General features: G+C 34.7%; 1 protein-coding gene across 2 annotated transcripts; it reads right to left on the bottom strand.

Annotated features, from left to right (window-relative positions):
* Positions 1-446: 446 nt before the first annotated feature.
* Positions 447-21740, bottom strand: LOC128164104 (uncharacterized). 2 transcript variants are annotated; one of them, XM_052827849.1, is made up of 25 exons: positions 21698-21740; positions 19009-19154; positions 17573-17648; positions 16827-17108; positions 15883-16041; positions 15167-15283; positions 14632-14752; positions 14129-14248; positions 13648-13800; positions 12642-12743; positions 11919-12183; positions 11205-11270; positions 10799-10875; positions 10633-10707; positions 9734-9883; positions 9474-9514; positions 8516-8684; positions 8373-8444; positions 7834-7905; positions 7034-7115; positions 5116-5177; positions 1677-1748; positions 1293-1332; positions 948-1039; positions 447-748 (listed from the first exon to the last, which is right to left on the bottom strand). In XM_052827849.1, exons 1-25 carry the CDS (start codon positions 21710-21712, stop codon positions 591-593), a joined length of 2784 nt encoding a protein of 927 aa, XP_052683809.1. In that variant the 5' UTR covers positions 21713-21740; the 3' UTR covers positions 447-590. The 2 variants fall into 2 exon arrangements, with proteins under 2 accessions (XP_052683809.1, XP_052683808.1); XM_052827848.1 differs by lacking the exons at positions 447-748; positions 948-1039; positions 1293-1332; positions 1677-1748; positions 8373-8444 and having other exon boundaries at positions 5129-5197.
* Positions 21741-23070: the final 1330 nt, after the last annotated feature.

The raw sequence follows: 23070 nt of genomic DNA, 5'->3' as shown, positions 1-23070 counted from the left end.
ACAGTTCTTGTTAATTCTCTTCCGAAATTATAAAATATAAAATTCTTCAAAATTATTGTACAACTTTCATATAATAATTACATTTCAAGGTTTGACACTAAATTCTGCAAAAAAATAAGAGATCTGACAAGGCTTGTATTATAGTTATCTCATAAATTGTAGCATTGTAGTTGTTACAAAGAGGAGGACTTTTTAAACATTTTTCCTTTTTTTTTTGCTAAGCATTTCTCTTGGGGCTTCGGTATTGGTTCGGGGGTCATAATTTAGAATCTTTACTATATATACACAATGTATATTCGGTGTGAATATTTGGATTTCTGGTGCAGTGGTTATTGAGAAGAGATTTTTAAAGACTCACACCCTTTTTTCCTTGTTTAGATATTTCATGTAATAAATCAAAATAAGTCAAAAATGTTAAAAGTTTACAGACAGATGGGCAAACAACAGGTGATCAGAAAATTTTTATATTCTTCCGACTGATTGTATGTGCTTGGGCACTCAAAGAGAGAATTTTGATCATTAATCGTTGGAGTTGACTGCCCTGACGTCCCTGATCACTCATAAAGGGATATTTCATACAAAGGGACACTTCACCCCTCGTCGTCAGAGTTTACAGGTATAATGTTGGCGGTCGTTACTTTCCGGAGGTTTGGACACTGAGTCTGTAGGGTCTCTACTACAGTGGGCTTTACACGCGTCCCGTCCAGGTTAATTAGAGTGAGACTGTCAGATTGCAGGCTCAATACTCCTATAACAGATAGACACATGTAATAATAATGTTTTTAAGTACCCTTGTTGAATCACATATAATGATAAGTACCTATGTTGGATAAAGAGGCACAACAAATGAAGACGTAGGATACAGGTTTATCAGGCAAAGATCAATGGTCAAAAAACGTCTGATAGATAAAGATTCATGATCAATAGATAAAGACTATGTGAATTACCTCTGTTAGAAACAAGTGTCCTACACAGGTTAAGTTTTGACAAGTCGTGGCAGCTGTTCAGAGCACCATTACACAAAAACTGACTAGTTATGCTGAAAATAAAAACATTTATTTTAAAATTCAATTTACAGTGTATATTCATGACCCAAAACTAAAACTTTGGTTTTTTTTTCCAGAACATTGTATCAGTGAATCAATGAAATCAAGTTTTCTTAATGTCTATTAATTTTATGTCTGTTCTTTATTTTCTGACTGTTGTTGTTCTGTTGTAACCCTAAGACTTGTTATCATATGACTAAGGAAGTGGATTTTTTTCTTTTCATTATGATTACAATGGCTACCTACCCTGTGCTTGCAAGACTAAGCTCAACAAGGCCTTGGAAACCTGAAGAAAAAAAAACACAACAAAATTCAAAATACACTATTCAAGACATTTAAGAGTTACTGTAGAAATTTTTAGTTCAGCTTAATTTACATGTAGATAATAGTTAGGAATCAAATAATTGATTTATAAACATCCTCCTCCCCATCAAAATTAAAGAAGTAAAAAAAAAAATCAGACAGAAAAACCAATGCATTTCCTACTGAAATCGATTTCTCTTTAAAAAAAAAAAGCTTTACACTTCTCATAAATTATCCATAAAAACATATTTTTATAGACAATTTAAAGACGAAAATAAAAAATAGATTGAATATGAAAACAACCTAGAATTACTAGTCTGTACTTACATTTAATGACTTCAGAACAAACATCTGTAACTAAAGTTCTGTCCAGATAAAGAATCTGTAAATCTTTCAAATCTGAAGAACATGGGATATGATTCAGTCTGCAGAACAAACTCTCGTGTTTATGTGTAGAGATATATATTTGGGCATTTTTTAAATCCTTTTTGCCCTTGTCAGCAGACAAATTTAAGACTGGGCACCAATGTCTTAAATTCTTTAAAATTAAACACAACTGAATCTGGACAAATTCAAAACTTAATGCCATTTGCAAGTAAAGAAAGGATAAAATAACAAGGGGCAAAAATAACCCTGTCAGCAATTCAACAAGAGGCCCATGGGCCACATCGCTCACCTGAGGAACAATAGGTATGATAAAATCAGCTTAATGGAGTCATAATACAAACTATCTGGACAATGTACAATAATACATGTAGATCCTGTATAAATAAAATCCATTTTCCCCTGGACATTCTTATGTTTATAATCATTAGTCCCTTTTCTAACAGGATGATTTTATAGTCATATCATATGTTGAGTATTGCAGTTCTCAAAAAGATGCTTAACAATAGTTTATATATGGGATATAAACGTACATCAAACTCTGAACCTTCTCGTGATGCCTAAGAATTGTCCTGGGGCCAAAGTCTTAACAATTGTAAAGAATCATCTAGCTGATTAGTTTCTGAGAAGATTTTTAAAGATCTACCCTATATATTCCTTTGTTTAACTTTGACACCCCCCCCCCCATTGTGGCCCCACCCTACCCCTGGGGATCATGATTTTCACAACCTTGAATCTACACTACCTGAGGATGCTTTCACACAAGTTTCAGCTTTCCTAGCTGATTAGTTTCTGAGAAGAAGATTTTTAATGATTTACTATGTTTATTCCTATGTAAAACATCGACCTCCCATTGTGGCCCAAACCTACCCCCAGGGGTCATGATTTTCACAACCTTGAATCTACACTACCTGAGGATGCTTCCACACAAGTTTCAGCTTTCCTGGCTGAGAAGAAGATTTTTAAAGATTTACTTTATATAATCATATGTTAAACTTCGACCCCCCATTATGGCCCCAACCTACCCCCAGGGGTTATTATTTTCACAACCTTGAATTTACACTACCTGAGGATGCATCCACACAAGTGTCAGCTTTCCTGGCTGAATAGTTTCTGAGAAAAAGATTTTTAAAGATTTACTGTATATATTCCTATGTAAAACTTCGATCCCCCATTGTGGGCCCACCCTACCCCCGGGGGTCATGACTTTCACAACTATGAATCTACACTACCTGAGGATGCTTTCACACAAGTTTCAGCTTTCCTGGCTGATTAGTTTCTGAGAAGAAGATATTTAAAGATTTACTCTATATATTCTTTTGTAAAACTTCGACCCACCATTGTGGCCCCACTCTACCCCAGGGGTCATGATTCTCACAACTTTCAATCTACACTACCTGAGGATGCTTCCACACAAGTGTCAGCTTTCCTGGCCGATTAGTTTCTGAGAAGAAGATTTTTAAAGATTTACTTTATATATTCATATGTTAAACTTCGACCCCCCATTGTGGCCCTACCCCCGGGGCCATGATTTTTTCAACTTTGAATTTACACTACCTGAGCATACTTCCACACAAGTGTCAGCTTTTTCTGACCGATTAGTTTCTGAGAAGAAGATTTTTAAAGATTTACTGTATATATTCCTATGTAAAACTTCGATCTCCCATTGTGGCCCCACCCTACCCCCGGGGGTCATGATTTTCACAACTATGAATCTACACTACCTGAGGATGCTTTCACACAAGTTTCAGCTTTCCTGGCTGATTAGTTTCTGAGAAGAAGATTTTTAAAGATTTACTCTATATATTTATTTGTTAAACTTCGACCCCCCCCCCCCCATTGTGGCCCCACCCTCAGGTGAGCTTAAAAGGTTAAGTTTACAATACAATAATTTTTAAAGTTGGTTTCTGGAAGAACAGACTTTGAAAATTTTCTTAATAAATATTGACAATTTTTTCACTTTTTTAATCTTTAGTTTTTAAGATCTGTGTACAAACATAGAATTGTGAGCAAATCTCTGTATCTTGCTTATAAATCGAAGCGTAACACTCAAATATGGTTAGTAAATAGAAACTGTAAACAATTAAACACAAGAAACATGCACTATAACAAATAAAGAACACAATTTATTTTTTCGAAATGAATCATATATATACATGTATATACCTACATATTTCCGTCAGCGATATCAAACTCTATTTAAACTGAATAAACTCGAGAAAATGCCGAGCGACTCAACAAAACCTATTGCATTGTAATCTACCATTACGCAAAAGATAATGCCGAATTACCGATAGAATGAATTGTATTTCAGTACTTTTTTGATACATCAGATTTTGCTTAATTTGCGCAGGTAAACAGTTAAGTGTTTGATTTACCGAAGTATCTGTTTGATTTGATACGTAAAAATCACGAAATACAGACGATAGTCTCCAAGTTACAAAGCATAAATAATGAAAACGAAACGAAAATCAGAACAAGCTAACACCAACGTCATGTGTGAAAACTGTCAACGCATTGAAATATTTAGCCTCAATTTACTTCACAAAATCGGCACCAATATATTTTGCATGTTTCAAAAATTTCTCTTCATACGCGAACTGTTGCATAACAAGCAAATTCATCATAGTCAGGTCGACCCTTTTTCGTATAATGTCATAGCTGCTTTAAACAAAGAGCCTCGTTTTAGAAGTATGGAATACGAGTCTTGGTAAAATGGGTATGCAAACCCGGGCCGTGGCAAAATAAAAGCCGGGGCAGATCGACAATCGTCAATTACAAATACGCATTATTTTGCGGCATATTTACAGCGAATACAAATATTACTGGTCCATCAAATATCCTGAAATTTTAATGAGATTGGCAGATTAATAACTGCCAATCTTTTGTTTTGCCCAGGCCAAGTCTTGCCTCCCCATTTTACCGGATGCCGAACGCGAAGCTGAAACACGCCTTTCCTTTATTATTAATTTCGTAATAACTCAGATTTGAAACAGAATTAGACCTTAATTTTTGCAATTTATATTTTCCTTCCCATAAGGATAATTTATGCTAAACTACGTTGAATTGAAATCAGTAGTTCTTGAGAAGAAGATTTTTAAAAATGCACCCCCCTTTTTCTACAGTTTCAAGGTTTTCTCCGCTTTGAATACAGATCGGACTTTTATTTCTGCAATTTATATTCGCCATCCCTTAAGGATGCTTTGTGCCAAATTTGGTTGAAATTGGATAAGCGGTTTTAGAGAAGAAGTTCAAAATGTAAAAAGTTTACAGACGGACGGACAGACAGACGGACAGACGGACGACGGACAAAATGTGATCAGAATAGCTCACTTGAGCTTTCAGCTCAGGTGAGCTAAAAAACACAATAGGTGCATCTTACCTTTTAGTTCATTCATCCCAGCATCGGTTATTTTGGTATTGCTAAGCAGAAGTTTCCTCAACCTAGGGTACATTTTAAAAATCTATAAAATTAAACAATGTGTGCAAGTGAGCTTTGAACTATTCAATACAATCTTAATTTGGTAAGGGTGAATTATAATAATATAATTTGGTTGTATTACCAATAAGGCAATATATAATTATGTTATCTTTAAAACTGATTCCATTTGTATACATCTTTTTACGCTACTGCAGGTTCATAATGTAAAATAAAAGTAAGTTTCTGTAGAGCAGTTGAAAGAAATTTATCTTCTATCATACAATCATTAAGCACAATTATCACAACAATCTTGTATGACTGATTGCAATATAGAGCCCTATATTCTTTAATCCCCTTGCCTACTTACAATTTTACTTTCCCAATATGCTGCATCCCCTTGCCTACTTACATTTTTACTTTCCCTAAATGCTGCATTCCCTTGCCTACTTACATTTATACTTCCCCAATATGCTGCATTCCCTTGCCTACTTACATTTATACTTCCCCAATATGCTGCATTCCCTTGCCTACTTACATTTTTACTTTCCCTATATGCTGCTTTCCCTTGCCTACCAACATTTTTTTTTCCTTTGCATACTTACGTTTTTATTTTTCCTGTATGCTGCATTCCCTTGTCTAAATACATTTCCCTTTATATGCTGCATCACCTTATCTCCTTTTCTACCTAAGTTTTTTCCCCCTTGCCTACTTAATTTTTTATTTTCAAAATATGCTGCATTCCCTTGCCTACTTAAGTTTTTTTCCCCTTGCCTACTTATATTTTTATTTTCCCTATATACTGCATCTCCTTGCCTATTTACGTTTTTTCCCCTTGCCTATTTACGTTTTTATTTTCCCTATATACTGCATCTCCTTGCCTATTTACGTTTTTCCCCTTGCGTACTTACGTTTTTATTTTTCCTATATACTGCATCTCCTTACCTATTTACGTTTTCCCCTTGCCTACTTACGTTTTTATTTTCCCTATATACTGCATCTCCTTGCCTTTTAACGTTTTTCCCCTTGCGTACTTACGTTTTTATTTTCCCTATATACTGCATCTCCTTGCTTATTTACGTTTTTCCCCCTCGCTTACTTACGTTTTTATTTTCCCTATATACTGCATCTACTTGCCTAGTTACGTTTTTCCCCTTGCGTACTTACGTTTTTATTTTCCCTATATGCTGCATCTCCTTGCCTATTTACGTTTTTTCCCCTTGCCTACTAACGTTTTTATTTTCCCTATATCCTGCATATCCTTGCCTATTTACGTTTTTCCCCTTGCGTACTTACGTTTTTATTTTCCCTATATACTGCATCTCCTTGCCTATTTACGTTTTTTCCCCTTGCCTACTTACGTTTTTATTTTCCCTATATACTGCATCTCCTTGCTTATTTACGTTTTTCCGCATTGCCTACTTACGTTTTAATTTTCCCTATATGCTGCATCTCCTTGCCTAGTTTCGTTTTTTTCCCCTTGCCTACTTACGTTTTTATTTTCCCTATATACTGCATCTCCTTGCTTATTTACGTTTTTCCCCATTGCCTACTTACGTTTTTATTTTCCCTGTACACTGCATCTCCTTGCCTAGTTACGTTTTTTTTCCCTTGCCTACTTACGTTTTTATTTTCCCTATATACTGCATCTCCTTGCCTATTTACGTTTTCCCCCTTGCGTACTTACGTTTTTATTTTCCCTATACACTGCATCTCCTTGCCTATTTACGTTTTTTCCCCTTGCCTACTTACGTTTTTATTTTCCCTATATACTGCATCTCCTTGCCTATTTACGTTTTTCCCCCTTGCTTACTTACGTTTTTATTTTCCCTATATACTGCATCTCCTTGCCTATTTACGTTTTTCCCCCTTGCTTACTTACGTTTTTATTTTCCCTATATACTGCATCCCGTCGTCCCCCACATTGATGAAGTTGGTGAGATCAAGTTCGGTTAAAGGCATGTCTACAACAAAAGGTGATGAATATTTTACAGTTTTATAATTTATTTAACTTTCAACAGAAATTCTTGTATGAATCAGTGTTTCATAATTTCTATTATAAATATATACAATAAAATTGTAATTTTAGTTTTATGATTCATATAACTGTCTACAAAGAAAGTGTCGAATAAATCAACATTTTACTTACATTTGGCAATAACTATTTTAACTTTTTTTATCTTAGAAATACGTATGTAACAAGTGGTTTAAAGTGATGTCACATTCAGAACTTATACCTAGGGCATACCATGCCAGAGGCGTGTTCTATAGAGCGAGCGCTTGCCAAAATTCCCTATACCTGTAACACAAATCATGGCAAGCGCTCGCGAGCACTCGCTCTGCTGAAGATGCCTCAGCACTCTTATTATCCATGAGCTGTTGAGAGCCAATCAATGACAGACAATAAGACACTTGATAATTCTGATGACACAATTACAATCGAGTCTTTAATAGGAGAGCAGTACTATTAAAACTGTACTGTCGTGGTTAAGTACTGTATATAAGGGGGATTTTTGTAAGTCAAAATTCGCAAAAAAAATGGGGTAAATCTGTAACCTTCTAACTTTTTAACAGCATTAAAAACTGGATGTAATTTTTTATGTGAATGCTGTTAAATTCAAGATTGCAAAAAGAACCTGATATATTGTAAATGATTATGGTACAAAGAGACTGTGTACTTACGACTGATGAACTGAAGTCCAGTGTCTGTGGTGGTAAGTCTACTTGGAAGGCTCAGGGATCGCAGAGACAATCCTGTTGAAATAGATGAGATTCAAGATAAGTGTGAAGTGAGAGAGAGAGAGAGAGAGAGAGAGAGAGAGAGAGAGAGAACAAATACAAACTCTTTATTCTAAATGGTCACATGGCTAGCTACGATGACTTTGTAAGAACTCCATCATAAGCTAATAATCCTGCGTGAATGTCACTTTTCCCATGATCCTTTGGATGATTCTAAAAGGACTTCTATAACTATCTTTGGGTTGGCAATAACCAAACACAGTAGGTTGTCTCCAAGACAATGCAGGACCTAGATACTACTATGTCAGTCTATGGCATAGTAAAATTTAACTTACTCTGTACATTGTATACATACTATGTCAGTCTATGGCGAAGTGAAATTTACCTTACTCTGCTAGTACATGTATGTCAGTCTATGGCGTAGTGAAATTTTGCTTACTCTGCTACTATGTCAGTCAATGGCGTAGTGTTATATAACTTACTCTGTATATACTGTAGGGCCAAGTCTCCATTCACTCTCTCTGTGTTAGCTATACCCAGGCACGTAAGATTGTCTTTTAAACAAAGCAGGGACTATGGCACTATGTCACTATCCCAGTTTATGACATAGTGTTTTATAACTTACTCTGTATATACTGTAGGGCCAAGTCTCCATTCACTCTCTCTGTGTTAGCTATACCCAGACACGAAAGATTGTCTCCCATACACAGCAGTGACTCGGATACTATGTCTGTCTGTGACACATCAAGTGTCTCCAAACTCTTCAGTTGTTCTACTCCAGATAACCCACAAATCTACAAATCAACAGTACATACATGTCTTAATTTACAGAAGTCACAGCCCTTTATCTGTCAGCAATGCACTTTGTCTTAGGTAATCAAGTTCATATTAATGGATTTGGAGTTACATGTAACTAAGTGATCCGAATAACACAAGAAAAGTTTTAAGAGTAAACAAGAAGGAATTAAATGCAGCCAGAGAACAGAATTTATGGCTATTCTTTGAAAACCTAAAGCATGGAAATTATTTCATAGCAGACATTGTCTTGTTATAATATTAAGTTTGTTCCAGCTAATTTTACATACAAAATACTGTAGTTTCCTTATTTTACGTGAGTACTTACTTAATTCTGCGATTCTATCGTTATGCATCAAATTGCGAGAAAATAAAATCGCGAACACACATTTTTTATCATATTCCCTAATAGTTAATATCTCTTCGAAATATTAAAGCGAGATTTCAAAATCTGCGAGATGTGCTTCCCGCGATTTTACGCGGTTATTAAGTCCTTGCTTTTAATTAGGAATTTACAGTAAACACAATACTATAACAGACTTTACTGTTTTACATGTATACCGTGGTTTCACCAATATTTGTTGAATACCAATTTTCGTGGATTTCGTTGTTAGGTTGGTCCATGAAATTTAATGTTCGTTGAAGTGCAATCTCCTCTAACATTTTGTATTGATAGGATCATCAGCCACGAATTTACGTATCCTTGAAACTGTGATTTTCACTTTATCCACGAAAATTGATACCCTTGAATATTGATGAAACCACAGTATTTCATACAAGGTTGTTACCTTTGTGTGTTCCAGGCACAGAACCTTCAAGTTCTCTAAATCTGTAAACACAAAACAAGTCAGATAAATACACACATTATCACTGTAAACTTATGATTGGATATTTCAGAAAGGTAAAGTTTGGTCAACATGATTCTACAGTAGGAGACCTCTGGAGTTCCTCTGTGACTTTTATCTAATTAAGATTCTACAGTGATTAAGATAATTCTTTTATCTAATTAGAAATCTAAAGTAATTAAGATGATTCTACAGTAGTAGACCTTTAAGGTGGGTCAGTAGTTTCTCTGTGATGTTCATTCTGTTCAGATTCAGGACTTGTAGACTGGCGGGAAGACTTGGAATTATCCCGATAAATCCGGACTCTGTCACTCCGGTTCCATCCAGATTAAGAGAGACCAGGCCCGGCATCTCTAGGATGAATGAATACACAATCATGATGCTCTTATTCATAATTGAATTTAAAATAATTAGATTCTAGTTGTCATGAGGTAAATAGATTTATATAATTATTCTCTTGCTTATAAATTTTGACATATTTTTCAACATAGTCCCTTTCACAATCTCTAGACATTTGTCAGTGAGTTGTATTATGTTATATCTTACAACATAACTTTCACAATCTCTAGACATTTGTTGGTGAGTTGTATTATGTTATATTTTACAACATACCCAGACATTTGTCAGTGAGTTGTATTATGTTATATTTTACAACATACCTTTCACAATCTCTAGACATTTGTCAGTGAGTTGTATTATGTTATATTTTACAACATACCTTTCACAATCTCTAGACATTTGTTGGTGAGTTGTATTATACAGTTGTTGACTGTTTCTTGGGCAAAAGTTGATCTGTCGGATCGGCTCACAAACTGTTGCCCAAGGCCGAAGGCTGCGGGCAACAGTTTGCGAGCCGATCCGACAGATCAACTTTTGCCCAAGAAACAGTCAACAACTGTTTTCTTATACCCCTTCTAATCAATAACACGTTTTTGCGGAATGCATGTGACGTCACCGGTCAATAGTCTTTTTTAAAAGTCGATTTTAACAGTTCCAATCAAACAGTTCAAGTCCAACAGTCAAAATGCTGGACTTTTTTTCATAGAGTTATATAGTAGCTGTTTTACAGGGGTATAACAATATGTTATATTTTACAACATACCTTTTACAATCTCCAGACATTTGTCGGTGAGTTGTCGACATCCACTGAGGTTAAGGTGTTTCAGCTTTTTTAAACCTGAAACATTTACAATTACATCATATTTACTTTCTGTATATTTATTGTTAAGCCACATAGAATATAAATTGAACATTTAACATGTACTCACTTGTCAACTCTAACAATCCAGCATCGGTTATCAAGGAGCATGAATTCAAACTAAGTGTCTGTAGCTGGCAGTGATACCTTAAAATAAGCTCAGCATATTCAATACATGTACATTTTTTGATTAAAAAATATGGTTATCTTCAATATCTATCAAATTAAAGAATACTGTATATTTATCCTTTTTTTTTTCATGTGTTGCAAAGGTTTTAAAATTGAAGCGAATGTTTATCAATAAACTCTTCAATTTGATTGAATATTCCTGTATAAAATGTCATGTAATTGTCACTAATTTCTGTGTGTGGTGTTTTTTTTTTACCATATTCACAATATTGTACAAAAAAAAGGGCAAAATATACCAAAAATTCCAGACATTTGGAACATGTTTATCATTTTTAACACCCTCTTACCTTACAGCATGAAGCAGTTCATTGGTTGCATAAGGGTAACAGTCCAAGATCAACTTCCTTAAGAAACTGCAAGAAAGAAATGTGAAGAAAATATATTCATATTGATTTCCAAGTGATTATTTAGTCTATCTCAACTAATCTTGTGGTTTGTTCATTGATCACAATTTTTTTTTTAAAAACAAAATGCTTAAATGTAAAAAAAAACATAACAATATATTTCAGATTTCAGAGGAAGAACAATTGTTCTCCATTTATGCATCGATTAATGTGAGTTTAACTAGATCCCTGAAGACTGATGCTATAATACTTGCATATACTGTAAACCAACTTTTATTCGCGTTTGAGAAATTTTCGCAAGGTTCACGAAGACATCGACTTCGCAAATATTTCTCGCTGCAAACCATTCGTTGTCGTATGATTGTTCTAACAAGGCTGGTCTGGAGAAGACTTGGTCGCGAACATTAGTCGTCGCGAACCAGTTAATTGGAAGTAAATCGTGAAATAAAGTTGTCGCTAATAAAAGTTGATTTACAGTATCTTATCTTTATGACTTCAAACTTTTGAGCACATCAGAATGAAAATTACGTCATAAATTAATAAATTACCAGTTAATAAATGTGATCAAAACTAATGCCAGAATACATAGATAGCTTTTTTATTGTAAAAAAAAACCTCTTTATAGATCTGACTTAAAATTATAAATTAAGGTGTTACCATGGAATAAATGTATTTAGGACTTTAGGCTTGAGTAGTTTTTCCTTCAGCAGGTAGGTTAGGATCTTTTGTGCGACATCCTCAGAAATCCCGGAGAGAGACAACAGAGGGTGACGGGGGTCATGCTGGGTCAGCCGCTGGGCGATGTGGTTCATGCACAGCTGGGTCAAGGAGTTTACATCATAGGTCAAGGTTACTGGTAACTGAACTTCCTGTCTCTCAGGGACTGGAGCTGGTCTGGCGAATCTCTCACGAGCCTTCTCAGCTGAAATGTATTAAAACATCATGAACATGAGATCAAAATTAATATTTTTGCATATGTTAAGGCTAATAATTTTAGGCATCTTCACTACTGGCATGAGGTTCAGTATGTTTGCATACATGAGGCCAATTCATGGCTCCAAGACTACCATTCAGAGGCTAAATAGAAATGATGTATTTGTGAAACACATATTCAATCCCCTTGATCTCAATCAATAGCCTTGATCTTCTGTAGGAATCACCATATAACCTTGGTCTTTCACTTGACTGAATTTAAACTTTAAAGTCTCTATCTTGAATGTGAACTGAAATTTTTTCAGTTTTGATGAGAAGAAAATGATACAGGCAGACAGAAAGACAGACTTAAAATATACAAATGATGGAGTTTTTCTTGACAGTTTCCTTTAATATAAACGTACATTGTATACAATAGTTTCACACATATATGTTCAGCTAGCTTACCCGCTAACTGAGCTGCAGGGACATTGTGATGGGCATCCTCATCATGGGGGTACCCCAACCGTTGACCTACCCCCTCAAACGCCTGGTTCTGATTCATTCCAGCTGTAAGTCAATTATCAAAAGTCAATCAACATTCAGCTTTTACAGCGAAATCGTCCTGCAATCCTCCATTAACTTAGTGAAAAATACTTTGAATTCATAACAACTAACAAGAGGCCCATGGGCCACATCACTTACCTGAGCAACAATAGCCATAAAAAGACAGCTTTATGAAGTCATATAAAAAACAGATGGACATCATATAAATTTTGAACATAAAGATTTTCTCCTGATATTATGTTAACCAGTACCAGGTAGGCCCCTTTTGTAATTGGATGATTTTATAGTCATATCATCTGTTAAGAATTGCAGCTCTCAGGAAGATCTTTGAAACATCTGTTCTTATTAATATAAGTCTACATCAAACTATAAAACCCTTGTGTCCCAAGAACTGTCTATAGGTCACAGTCTAACAGCTGAGAATCAACAAAAATCAAGCTGCTTGCATATAAGTAGTATCATATTTTCATAACAATTTTTTTCTCAGAATAATTAATTTTTCTTCCCTGTGAAATGTTTATTCCCCCCTCCCATTGTAGTCCCATCCTAACCCTGTCACTCTACTACAGTAAAAAAAATAAATCTCCAATGCCTAACCTTTTCCTAAATGCATTCTCAATTCAGTTTTCAGTAAAATATGTAATAAATCCATCCATAAAATTTCAAATGCCATACCTTCCCCTAAATGCATGATCCAGCAATCTTCATTTAAAAGTTTTTCAATGAAATACATAACTTACAACTCCATTAATAATATCTTCCACAACATACCTCCACCTAAGACTTAATACATAATAGCTCTAAATCATTCCCCTAATTCCTCCTAATGCATGCTCCAGCAATCTTTTTTTAAAGCTTTAAGTATATTACATATTTGCTCCACCAGCAAATTTTCACAATGTCATACCTCCCCCTAAATGCATCCCTGGCATCATGGGTAGTCCCCCTAGACCACCTAGTCCCCCGAACCCTGGGGGGAATCCCGGGGGCATTCCTTGGTGAAAGGGATGTCCCTCCTCTTCCTCGCGGTCACTGTCGTCATCTTCAACCATGTCCTCATCTACAACAGAAATTCAACTCATTACAACAGAAAACTCAACTTGATACAACAAAAGATGCTCAGGTAAAAATTCAATACATGTACAATCATAATGGAAAATGCAGCTTAATAATAACAAAACATTCAACCCAGTATCTTAAAAAAGTCATTATATATATATATCAGAAAATTAAACACTCTGCAACAGAAAATCTAATTCCATGCAACCAAATATTAAACTTCATTTCAAAATTTTAACATAAAATTCAAATTTATTCAACATAAAACTCAAGTACATTCAACAAAAATTCCAAAATGAAAAAGTGCATGTCTGTTACTCTGTACATACCATGCCTTTCTGCTGCTGCTACAGGTGGTATTGATAATGGAGAATGTAATAGACCTTGACCCGATGCATGCTGACCTTGACCCAATGATCTTGGTAAAGATACTGCAGGTAATTGTTGGTCTTTAAATAAAAAAAAAAAATCCATTAATCAAATATTATTCAATATCACAAGAGAATTAACAAAGATATGATGGTTAAAACTGACTTGCAAACATGGATTTATATTCACTTTTTGCTCAATTTGATATGTACTTAAATGGACTAAGTGTTATCAAAGAGAACTCTTCTACATATATTCTAAAATTCATAATTTCGTGTTTACATTGTTACAGTCAAGTTTATATAAATATTCTGGTTTCAAAATTGATTGTCGATATTTTTTTTTATGACCAAATGTCGGAAATTTGTTTGCTTGAAGAATACTATCTATATTCACAAAAATTCCCCAATGAAGCATTTCAGAAGTTGGCATTTGATCAGATTTGACAACCTTGACCTCTAACCTTGGCCATGTGTGGGAGGGACGTCCTTCCTCTTCACCATCAGGGACGCAGATGGGGTGAGCTGTAGGTCCAGAAGGGAGGACTTGGAATCCCCCGCCGTGAATTCTCGGTGGGGAAAAGGCTGGTCAAAAAAGGAATAATTATAAATTTTGAAACACAATCACAAAACAATCACACTGGAGTAAACTCTTAGTGGGGTAATGATTAGCTATTAGAGTTTATGATGAGGCCAATAAATGTCCGTATCAACCCCCTCCGCCTTTTTCAGCAGTGAACTTATGGTATGGAAATGGCTACCAGATTACAAAACATACTGTGAGGGTAAAAAATGTTGAAGTGAAACATGGTAAATCAGAGTTAATTTGAATTTGCCATTGTAAATTAACTATCTAGTACATGTATTGAACTTAAAGGTATAAAAACTACCAGCGTTCCACTTGTTCCCATTATCTACACGTCAAGTATTTGCTTTTTACATTTCTTTCCAGACATTCCAGAAATTGTGAAAGAATATCAAGAAGTTCATAGTTTTTACCTGTATCAGCACGATATCACTGGAGTGACACAGTTTGGTGACCGACTCCCACACAGTTATGAATGGTTCCGATGCTGGGTACGATTGTTTTACTACGTCTCCTCTCAGAAGTCGGATCTGAAAATGTCAAAATTTGATTTGAACTGAAAGGAATTCTTTTCATGACAATGAACTCTAGAAAAAATCAATTATTTACAACTGATGAGCTCAAGGTTGAAAGCAAATACATGTACTTGCAATAGATGGATATAGATGGATATACAAATGGCTTGAATACAGCTGGATGTAAAGATTGTTCTCTCTGTTTATACATGTACTATATATTGGTTAACCCTTTCTTATTCAGGAATATTTACTTATTTTTAGAGATATTTTAGAATTCAAAATCTATATTTAAACTTATGCATGAAATATGGAAACTTAGACACATAAGTGTTATATATGAATATGTTCATATAGAGGTTATGTGCATATATGCATTCTAAAAATTTTGATTATTTATGTACATTAAACATAAATTCATCATATTTAAACCATGTTTTATGATGAGAAAATGGCTTACTTGTCTTTGGCCAATATGAACGTAAAAGAATTAAACATTACTAGTAAGAGCAACAGAAAACAAACAAACGCTGGCTTGAAACTTATAAACAGAATCTATACTCATTTTACTCTCATGTATTTGATTTGAGGGTGAAGTACACCTGATTTCTCACCTGTAGCTGACACCTGTCAGGTGTTTGTTTGGGGTGGGAGCCAGCTGAGGGACCAGCTACAGGCCCCAGGGTGTCCTTGGTCACCGTCTCCGGGGTCTGGTTGGTCATCTTCTTCTTCTCCCTGTCCTCAGCGATTTCCTTTAGAACTCTCTCATGATCCTTCATCAATGGAAAAAGAAGCATGTGAGAAAAATTTAAGTGACAAGGACACAAAAATCCTGAGCATCACTCAGAAAGAAAGTACAATCCTAAAACTGCTTCAAGACTGGAGAGGTTCAATTTTCACAGGATAAAGCTCTATTATTCAGTCAACAAAAAGATGACCCAGTCACCATTCCAGTTTATCCAGTAAACATTCAGTTAAGAAAACTGCAAAGCTTCATCCTGTGTTTGAACCCCATTGCACAGAGCAAAGCCTAACATATTCACACTGAGAAGGCAACTTAAGCAAATTTTAAAACTGTTTCCAAATGTTGCTTCATTTTACATTTTACTGATGGCAAACTTGAGTAAAAATATTAACAAAACACCCATCATGAGTGAAAACAATACAATCATGCCAATTTTCAATTTAACAAAATTAAATTATAGTTCTTCACATTCTTTGGAGTAAAATAGGAGTAGGTCCATAATTATACTCTAGTTACGGTACTTCCTTTTCAATTAATAATATTTCTGTATACAGCCATTGTCAATGTATCACAGACTGATTTTTTGTATACTTCTAATGTAATACCATATACAGGGTTATTTTCTGTCAAATGAATGTAAATTTCGCCCTTATACATTTCCAAAAGGTTTCGACCCATGTTGAATTCACCCAGATACAGTATGTTTATAGAAATATAATTTGAAACATTGAAATTTGCCCATGCAGTCTTAAATTCGCCTACTCACAATGGCAAATGGGGCAGAAATAAAATGGGGGCGAATACAGTACATACACGTTTGCGCCTTTGCTTCTCTTTAAGCGCATCATCTCTAGCCTCCTTCCGGCGTTTGGCTTCAAAGTCATCCCTGACACACTTCTGCTTGTCACTCAAATGTAGCCTACTTATCACGGTCTCTGATTGGTTATCATCAGAGTCTGATCTATGGGATTTGGAAGGTTTTGATTGGTCGGTTGAAACAGCAGCTGTATTTTGATTGGTTGATCTGGATGCAGAGTCTGGCACGGTTGTCAGGGGGACAGGAGGATTCACAAAGGGATTAGAGTCGTTTTCTAACTATAACAGTAAAAACTCAGTTCTGACATGTGTATCATTAACTTGGTTACCTGTGTGAGTGTTATTTTAGGCAATGTTTGTTGTTTTAGGTAAACAATTTACAACAACTTGAACAACATTTAATATTTTAGCAATTTCAAAAAATTAAGTTTAGTACATTGTATTCAATGTTATAATAATTATTACACACTCAAGTTAAACTTGGACAACTTGAAATTTTGCAATATGACACATGAAAATTGACCCAATTGAATTTAAATAGGTATTCTGTAGAAAGCTTTGAATTTTTTTAACATGTAAGAAAATTATTTTTCAAAGAAATATGCTTCATGGACAAACTACTGATCACGCATTTTGCTCCAGTGGTAATTTCAAAGATTTTTCCAACAAAAAGAAATGATAAATTAAGGCTGTGTGTACTCAGTTGTAGCAGAATCTATTTGTTTTAAATTTTCAATACACACCGTTGGCTTTGCAGCCCGTAACTGAAGCCTCGGTCCACCAGCAGAGCTTGTTTGTCCAGGCTTGCCAGCAAGGATCCTGAAAATTATGTCAACAGTTTAATATCTTAAGGTTGAATAACATGAAAAAGTCACTCAAATTAACCATAAATTATTTGATTATGAAAGATATAATGATAAATAAACTGTACATTTGTCAAATAAGAGAAAAATTGGTAGTTTGGGGATAAAAAATGAATATCTAAAAAATTCAAGTCTGTAAGTACATGTAACAATATAAAACCCTGGGGGATTCAAACTCGGGATGTACGGATCACAAGCCCAACACTTTATCCAGTCGGCTATAGAGTAAGTTACATGCTACTGTTGATGAAATCTTTATAATAAAACGAAATATCTTTTTGATCAGAGGTCAGCCATTTTGTGATTAATATGTGTTATTCCACCTTAATTAGACTAGTAGAAAAAAACACTTAATATTAATAGTACTTTATGTGTAGGTTCTTGCACAGTTGGTATAATTATAATAAATAAATGCATTAGTTGACAATATTTCATCTTGATTGATATAAAAGGATCAACAACCAGAGTCATTTTCATACAAGAACATGACTGTATATCTAAGACATATATATGTATTTCTGAAAATGTCACATTCTGCTTTGAGATATCATATACTTTATAGTTTGAGTTCAAAAAGAAACTGGGAAATTAGATTTATCAAGCAGGGACCATTTTTTTGTCATCATTTATAAAAGTCATTGAATCTTTGAAACATGTCATGTATCTCAAGAGATCAGGAAGTGTTTCAATATCTGAGATAGGAAATGACATAATTTATCATAACTTCCCTATATACCATTATGCATAACTTCCTGATATGCCAGTTCCTTATCTTTCAACAAGTTTGACTGTTTTATTCATGCTGTGGTTATGCTAAGGTACTTCACTATACACCAAGACTTATACTTTTTAAGACACTACGTCACAAGATGGCGATTTAAATGTTATCGATTGATTCAGATGTATATCATCATAGTGCAGTGGTTAAAGTATCAGGCTTGTGAACCGCAGGTCATGAGTTCGACTCCACTCGGGGCTTTTATTTATGTTTACTGAATGACATTTTTGAAAATTATATCATTTTTTATCTAAAATTGCACATTTTTTTCTCCTATTTGACATCTATACTTCTTATCCATCATGCTTTCTATCATAATCAAGTAATTTTCTGCTGATTTGAGAAACTATTTCAAGGTGTAGTGAGGCACCTTAATATTCATGGGCATCAAATTTCATGGATTTTCTAAATATTTTGTGGATAGGTATGAGTATGTTTTGATCTTTAATGAACATCACATTCAATCAGTCAACTCAACAGCAAAATTCATGAAAATTAGTATTCAGCGAATGCTGACAAAACTGGAGTCCGTTTTTACCATTCCACGGCTCTCTCAACAGAAAGGTGTCCGTTCTGTACTGCTTCCTGTCCGTCTTCAAAACTGAATCCCATGGACATCAAACACACCAACATGTCATCCACACTCTGTAAATACATCAAACACACCAACATGTCATCCACACTCTGTAAATACATCAAACACACCAACATGTCATCAACACTCTGTAAATACATCAGACGTACTCTACAGATTCCACATTGTAGCAAACCCACTGTTGGTTACATTTCGTATCGACATCGGTTTTTGATAAATGAATGCACTTTCCAGGACTTTGGGAATGAGATGCAAAGATCAGTGATCAATATTAGATGAAACACTAAGTTCACATATTCTTTTTTTTTGGAAGGGGGGGGGGGGGGGGTTGAGGAGAATGAAATGTTTAAAGTCAAACACCAGTTCAGATTCTAGAACTCTAACTCTTAGTTAGACTAGCATGTCAAACATGTATATGTACCGCGGTAAATATTTTCTTATATGACACGTTATACTGTGGAAGCAAATATTTTAAGACCATTGCCAATCCTATTTCTTACATTTTAACTATTTTTTTTTTGGTGGGGGGGGGTAGAGTTCCTGAGACATTCTACTTTCCCTTTTTTCCGTGCGTTCACAAAACACTCACAGAGCGTTCATCTTGTGCTCCGATCACCGTTCAGCATTCACTCATCCTTCACTCAGTTAATATCATATTTAGGGTGATAACAATACATACATGTACTTTACGTTATTTTTTCCTAATTATAGATGAAACACAATGTAAGGATAGCTCCCAAGGCACTCCAAATAAATCGCTCATCATGCGTTCACAGTGCTCACATATCATTTACTGTGCGCTCACCGTTATCTTGCCACTCGACGTACGATTGCGGTGACTGTTCGCTCAGAGCGCACTCGCCGTTCGCTCAGCATATGCTCACCGTTCACTCACTTCAAGTGGGAAAGTAGAACGTTACAGGGACTGTAAGCTATGTGTGTTTATTCTACAATCAAAATCAAGGGCCATAAGGGACCATATACATTAAAAACAATAAATTAATCATGATTATATCAATAAAATTAGATAATTGTAGGATAGTGGAGTTCTATAATTTAATTTTTTATTTTTTTTATTGACTATGATAATTACAAAAATGATTGAAATACAATGATGGTACATGTGTAGTCACTGTGTTTGTATTTCTGTGTAGCTCTAGAAAAAACATCAAGTAAAACTGCTGTTTCAATTGATCTTCATCATCAGTCTAGACGGGACTCCCAAAACGGAGTTAACTCCCAAAACGGAGTCTTTGGCTCCATCATGCATTGCGGTAAAATGGCGTTTCTAATGTAAACAACGTGCGAGTTATGCCCCTTAGTTCTAAATAAATCTCTAAATTTGGTCAAAAACACGACAAAAATTAATTCTAAACTTTTAAAAACATATCTGAACGTTTATGTGTCATATTAATGTAATATGTTCATAACCGTTAACTTGTATTACGTAAGATTAATTTTTAAAATGAAAAATTCACCCAAAACTTTGATCACGCACAACTATAGCTGTTTTGAAATAAATTTAACGCTTGGGTATGTTTATTTATCATTGTTTGTTAAAAGTATAGTCTCATTTTAATCTTTTTCATGCTAAATTATCCAATTATCTTGAATAATTATGTATTTAACATGGTTTCCTAACATCGCGAATGCCGCGAACAATTATAACTGTTTTGATGATAATTATCAGTTCAATTTAAAGAGTTATTGAATCTAGAGTGATAATTTGTTTCATTTTCTGGGCTTTTAAACAACCAATCCTATTTTTTAAATACCAAAAAGACGTTTTTAATCATCGCTAGAGCACCCATGTTTTTGTTAGTAATCGAAGCTTTTTTCGTTTACGCACTTATCAATTTGTAGGTTTGGTGATTTTAAATTGTAACACAATATCAAAGAAGTAAAATTTAATGCAATTTACCTTTTATTAACGATTAAATTCCATGAAAAACACAAAAATATAACTTTTTAAGCATCGTCCAAACGTCCAACTTCGAAGAGAAATAACTTTCTTAAGTGCAAATAAACCCCTATTTCGTGCAAATACGATCGATAGTAAATTACATCCTGGGTCTTTTAAAACATGTTAGAAGTCTGCCAACACATGCAGCACTTTGCAAGACGATTTCTTGTTGACCCCATGTTTTCACCGAAAAATCGCCATATTTTGTACCAGTGCGCATGCGTAGACTCCCAAAACGGAGTCCAAAATGCTTGCAGAAATTCACTTCCGTTGACTCCGTTTTGGGAGTCCGTCTAGACTGATCATGGTCATATTAAAAAAGTGCACTGAATGTACAAAAACGACTTTTCAAAATGAATATTAAATACACTTTTAAACGATGGCTTAAATATGTAGCAATCATCAAAAAATCGGTTTCTTTTACAAAATCTCGGCTGGGTCCGCCTTTTGCTACTTATTTTAGCAACCTTTTTTTAATAAACATTTTAGTCCCTGACAAAAGAAATAACAGTAAGTATTTGCGAAGGTGGGGGGGGATGCCAATAACCCGAATTATAATTCCTCAATTATTCATATACAAAGCGCATTTTGCCAGAACCGCAATATCTCTGCATTCAAAACATAAGCGGTGTTTGCAAGTCACGCAAAGTGTGTTAAATCATGTCTCACCTGCCCAGATTCCATCTTTGTTTATTTGGAAGCAGAACTTCCGGCGACACACGGGTTATGATAAATCGAACTCATGTTATTCGTACGTAGCTTGCACAATCGCAGCTTCTCGTGACTGTCAGAAAGGCCCGAGAAGCTGCGATTGACGTTACCACTGACGCTCCAAGTCCAAGACTTTTGATTGCCTCGTTTTTTTCACTTATGCATTCGTAGGTTTATTTTAAATTGTGGAATAAAAGGGGGAGGGAGACCTATCCGAAAATCTGGAACAACCCCCCCCCCCCCCCAAAAAAAAAAAAAAATAAAAAAAATAAAACAATTCAAAATCACATCTTCTAGGAATTCTCAAAAAAAAAAATTATCCAGATTCTTAAAGCGGGTTAATCACACTGTCAAGGGACAATGTATAATCTATTTTGGTAAGAGAGAGAGAGAGAGAGAGAGAGAGAGAGAGAGAGAGAGAGAGAGAGAGAGAGAGAGAGAGAGAGAGAGAGATTAAAACTCGATCTAATTCTGCATATGTATAAACATGAAACATATAAGCCTATTTGATTATATATGATTTTAGAAAGTCAGTTTTCAAAATAATGTTGAAAGGAACAGTTATAACTGATATCAGTTGCATTAAATGGTGATGGAATCACTTCCATTTCTGCTCCGATTTTTGGGGCACGTTGTCGAAATATATATACAGTCATGTGAACGCCAAATTAACATATATTCAAATATTTGTACCTATCTTCAAATAATTGTACCTATCTTCAATTAATTGTACCTATCTTCAAATCATTTGAAGATAGGTACAATTGAATTAAAGATAGGTACAAATAAAGATAAAAATATTAAAATCATGCATTCTGGCTGTATTTTGGTCTAAACGTTCTACATAAAACAATTAATTTAAGAAATGAAGATAATTCTTTTTCTATTGATCGACGTACCGCTTTCCGGTCAATTTTTTCTTTGATACGTCGATCAACAGAAAAATTATTACCTTCATTTCTTATCATTTAATAAAACATTTTCAAATCAAAACTTTGAAGTGTCATTGATCAAAAATGTAAATAATGTAAATGAAGCGTCGCGTATGAATACAAAACAACAACAGCAACAATAATCAAAGTGGATGCGCCTTCATCTGATGCAGTACTATACACGGAGTATTCATTATTGCCAATATTTTAGTAATTGAAGATAGGTTCAATTCAATTGTACCTATCTTTAATTCAATTGTACCTATCTTCAATTCATTGCATTTGTACCTATCTTCAATTCAATTGTACATATCTTCAAATGAATTAAAGATAGGTATAATTGAATTGTACCTATCTCTAATTCAATTTGAAGATATGTACAATTGAATTGAAGATAGG

Source organism: Crassostrea angulata, chromosome 9 (assembly GCF_025612915.1).
Source record: "Crassostrea angulata isolate pt1a10 chromosome 9, ASM2561291v2, whole genome shotgun sequence".
Taxonomy (NCBI): domain Eukaryota; kingdom Metazoa; phylum Mollusca; class Bivalvia; order Ostreida; family Ostreidae; genus Magallana; species Magallana angulata.
The sequence above is the reverse complement of the archived record's forward strand: the minus strand, read 5'-3'. Positions and strand labels throughout refer to the sequence as shown.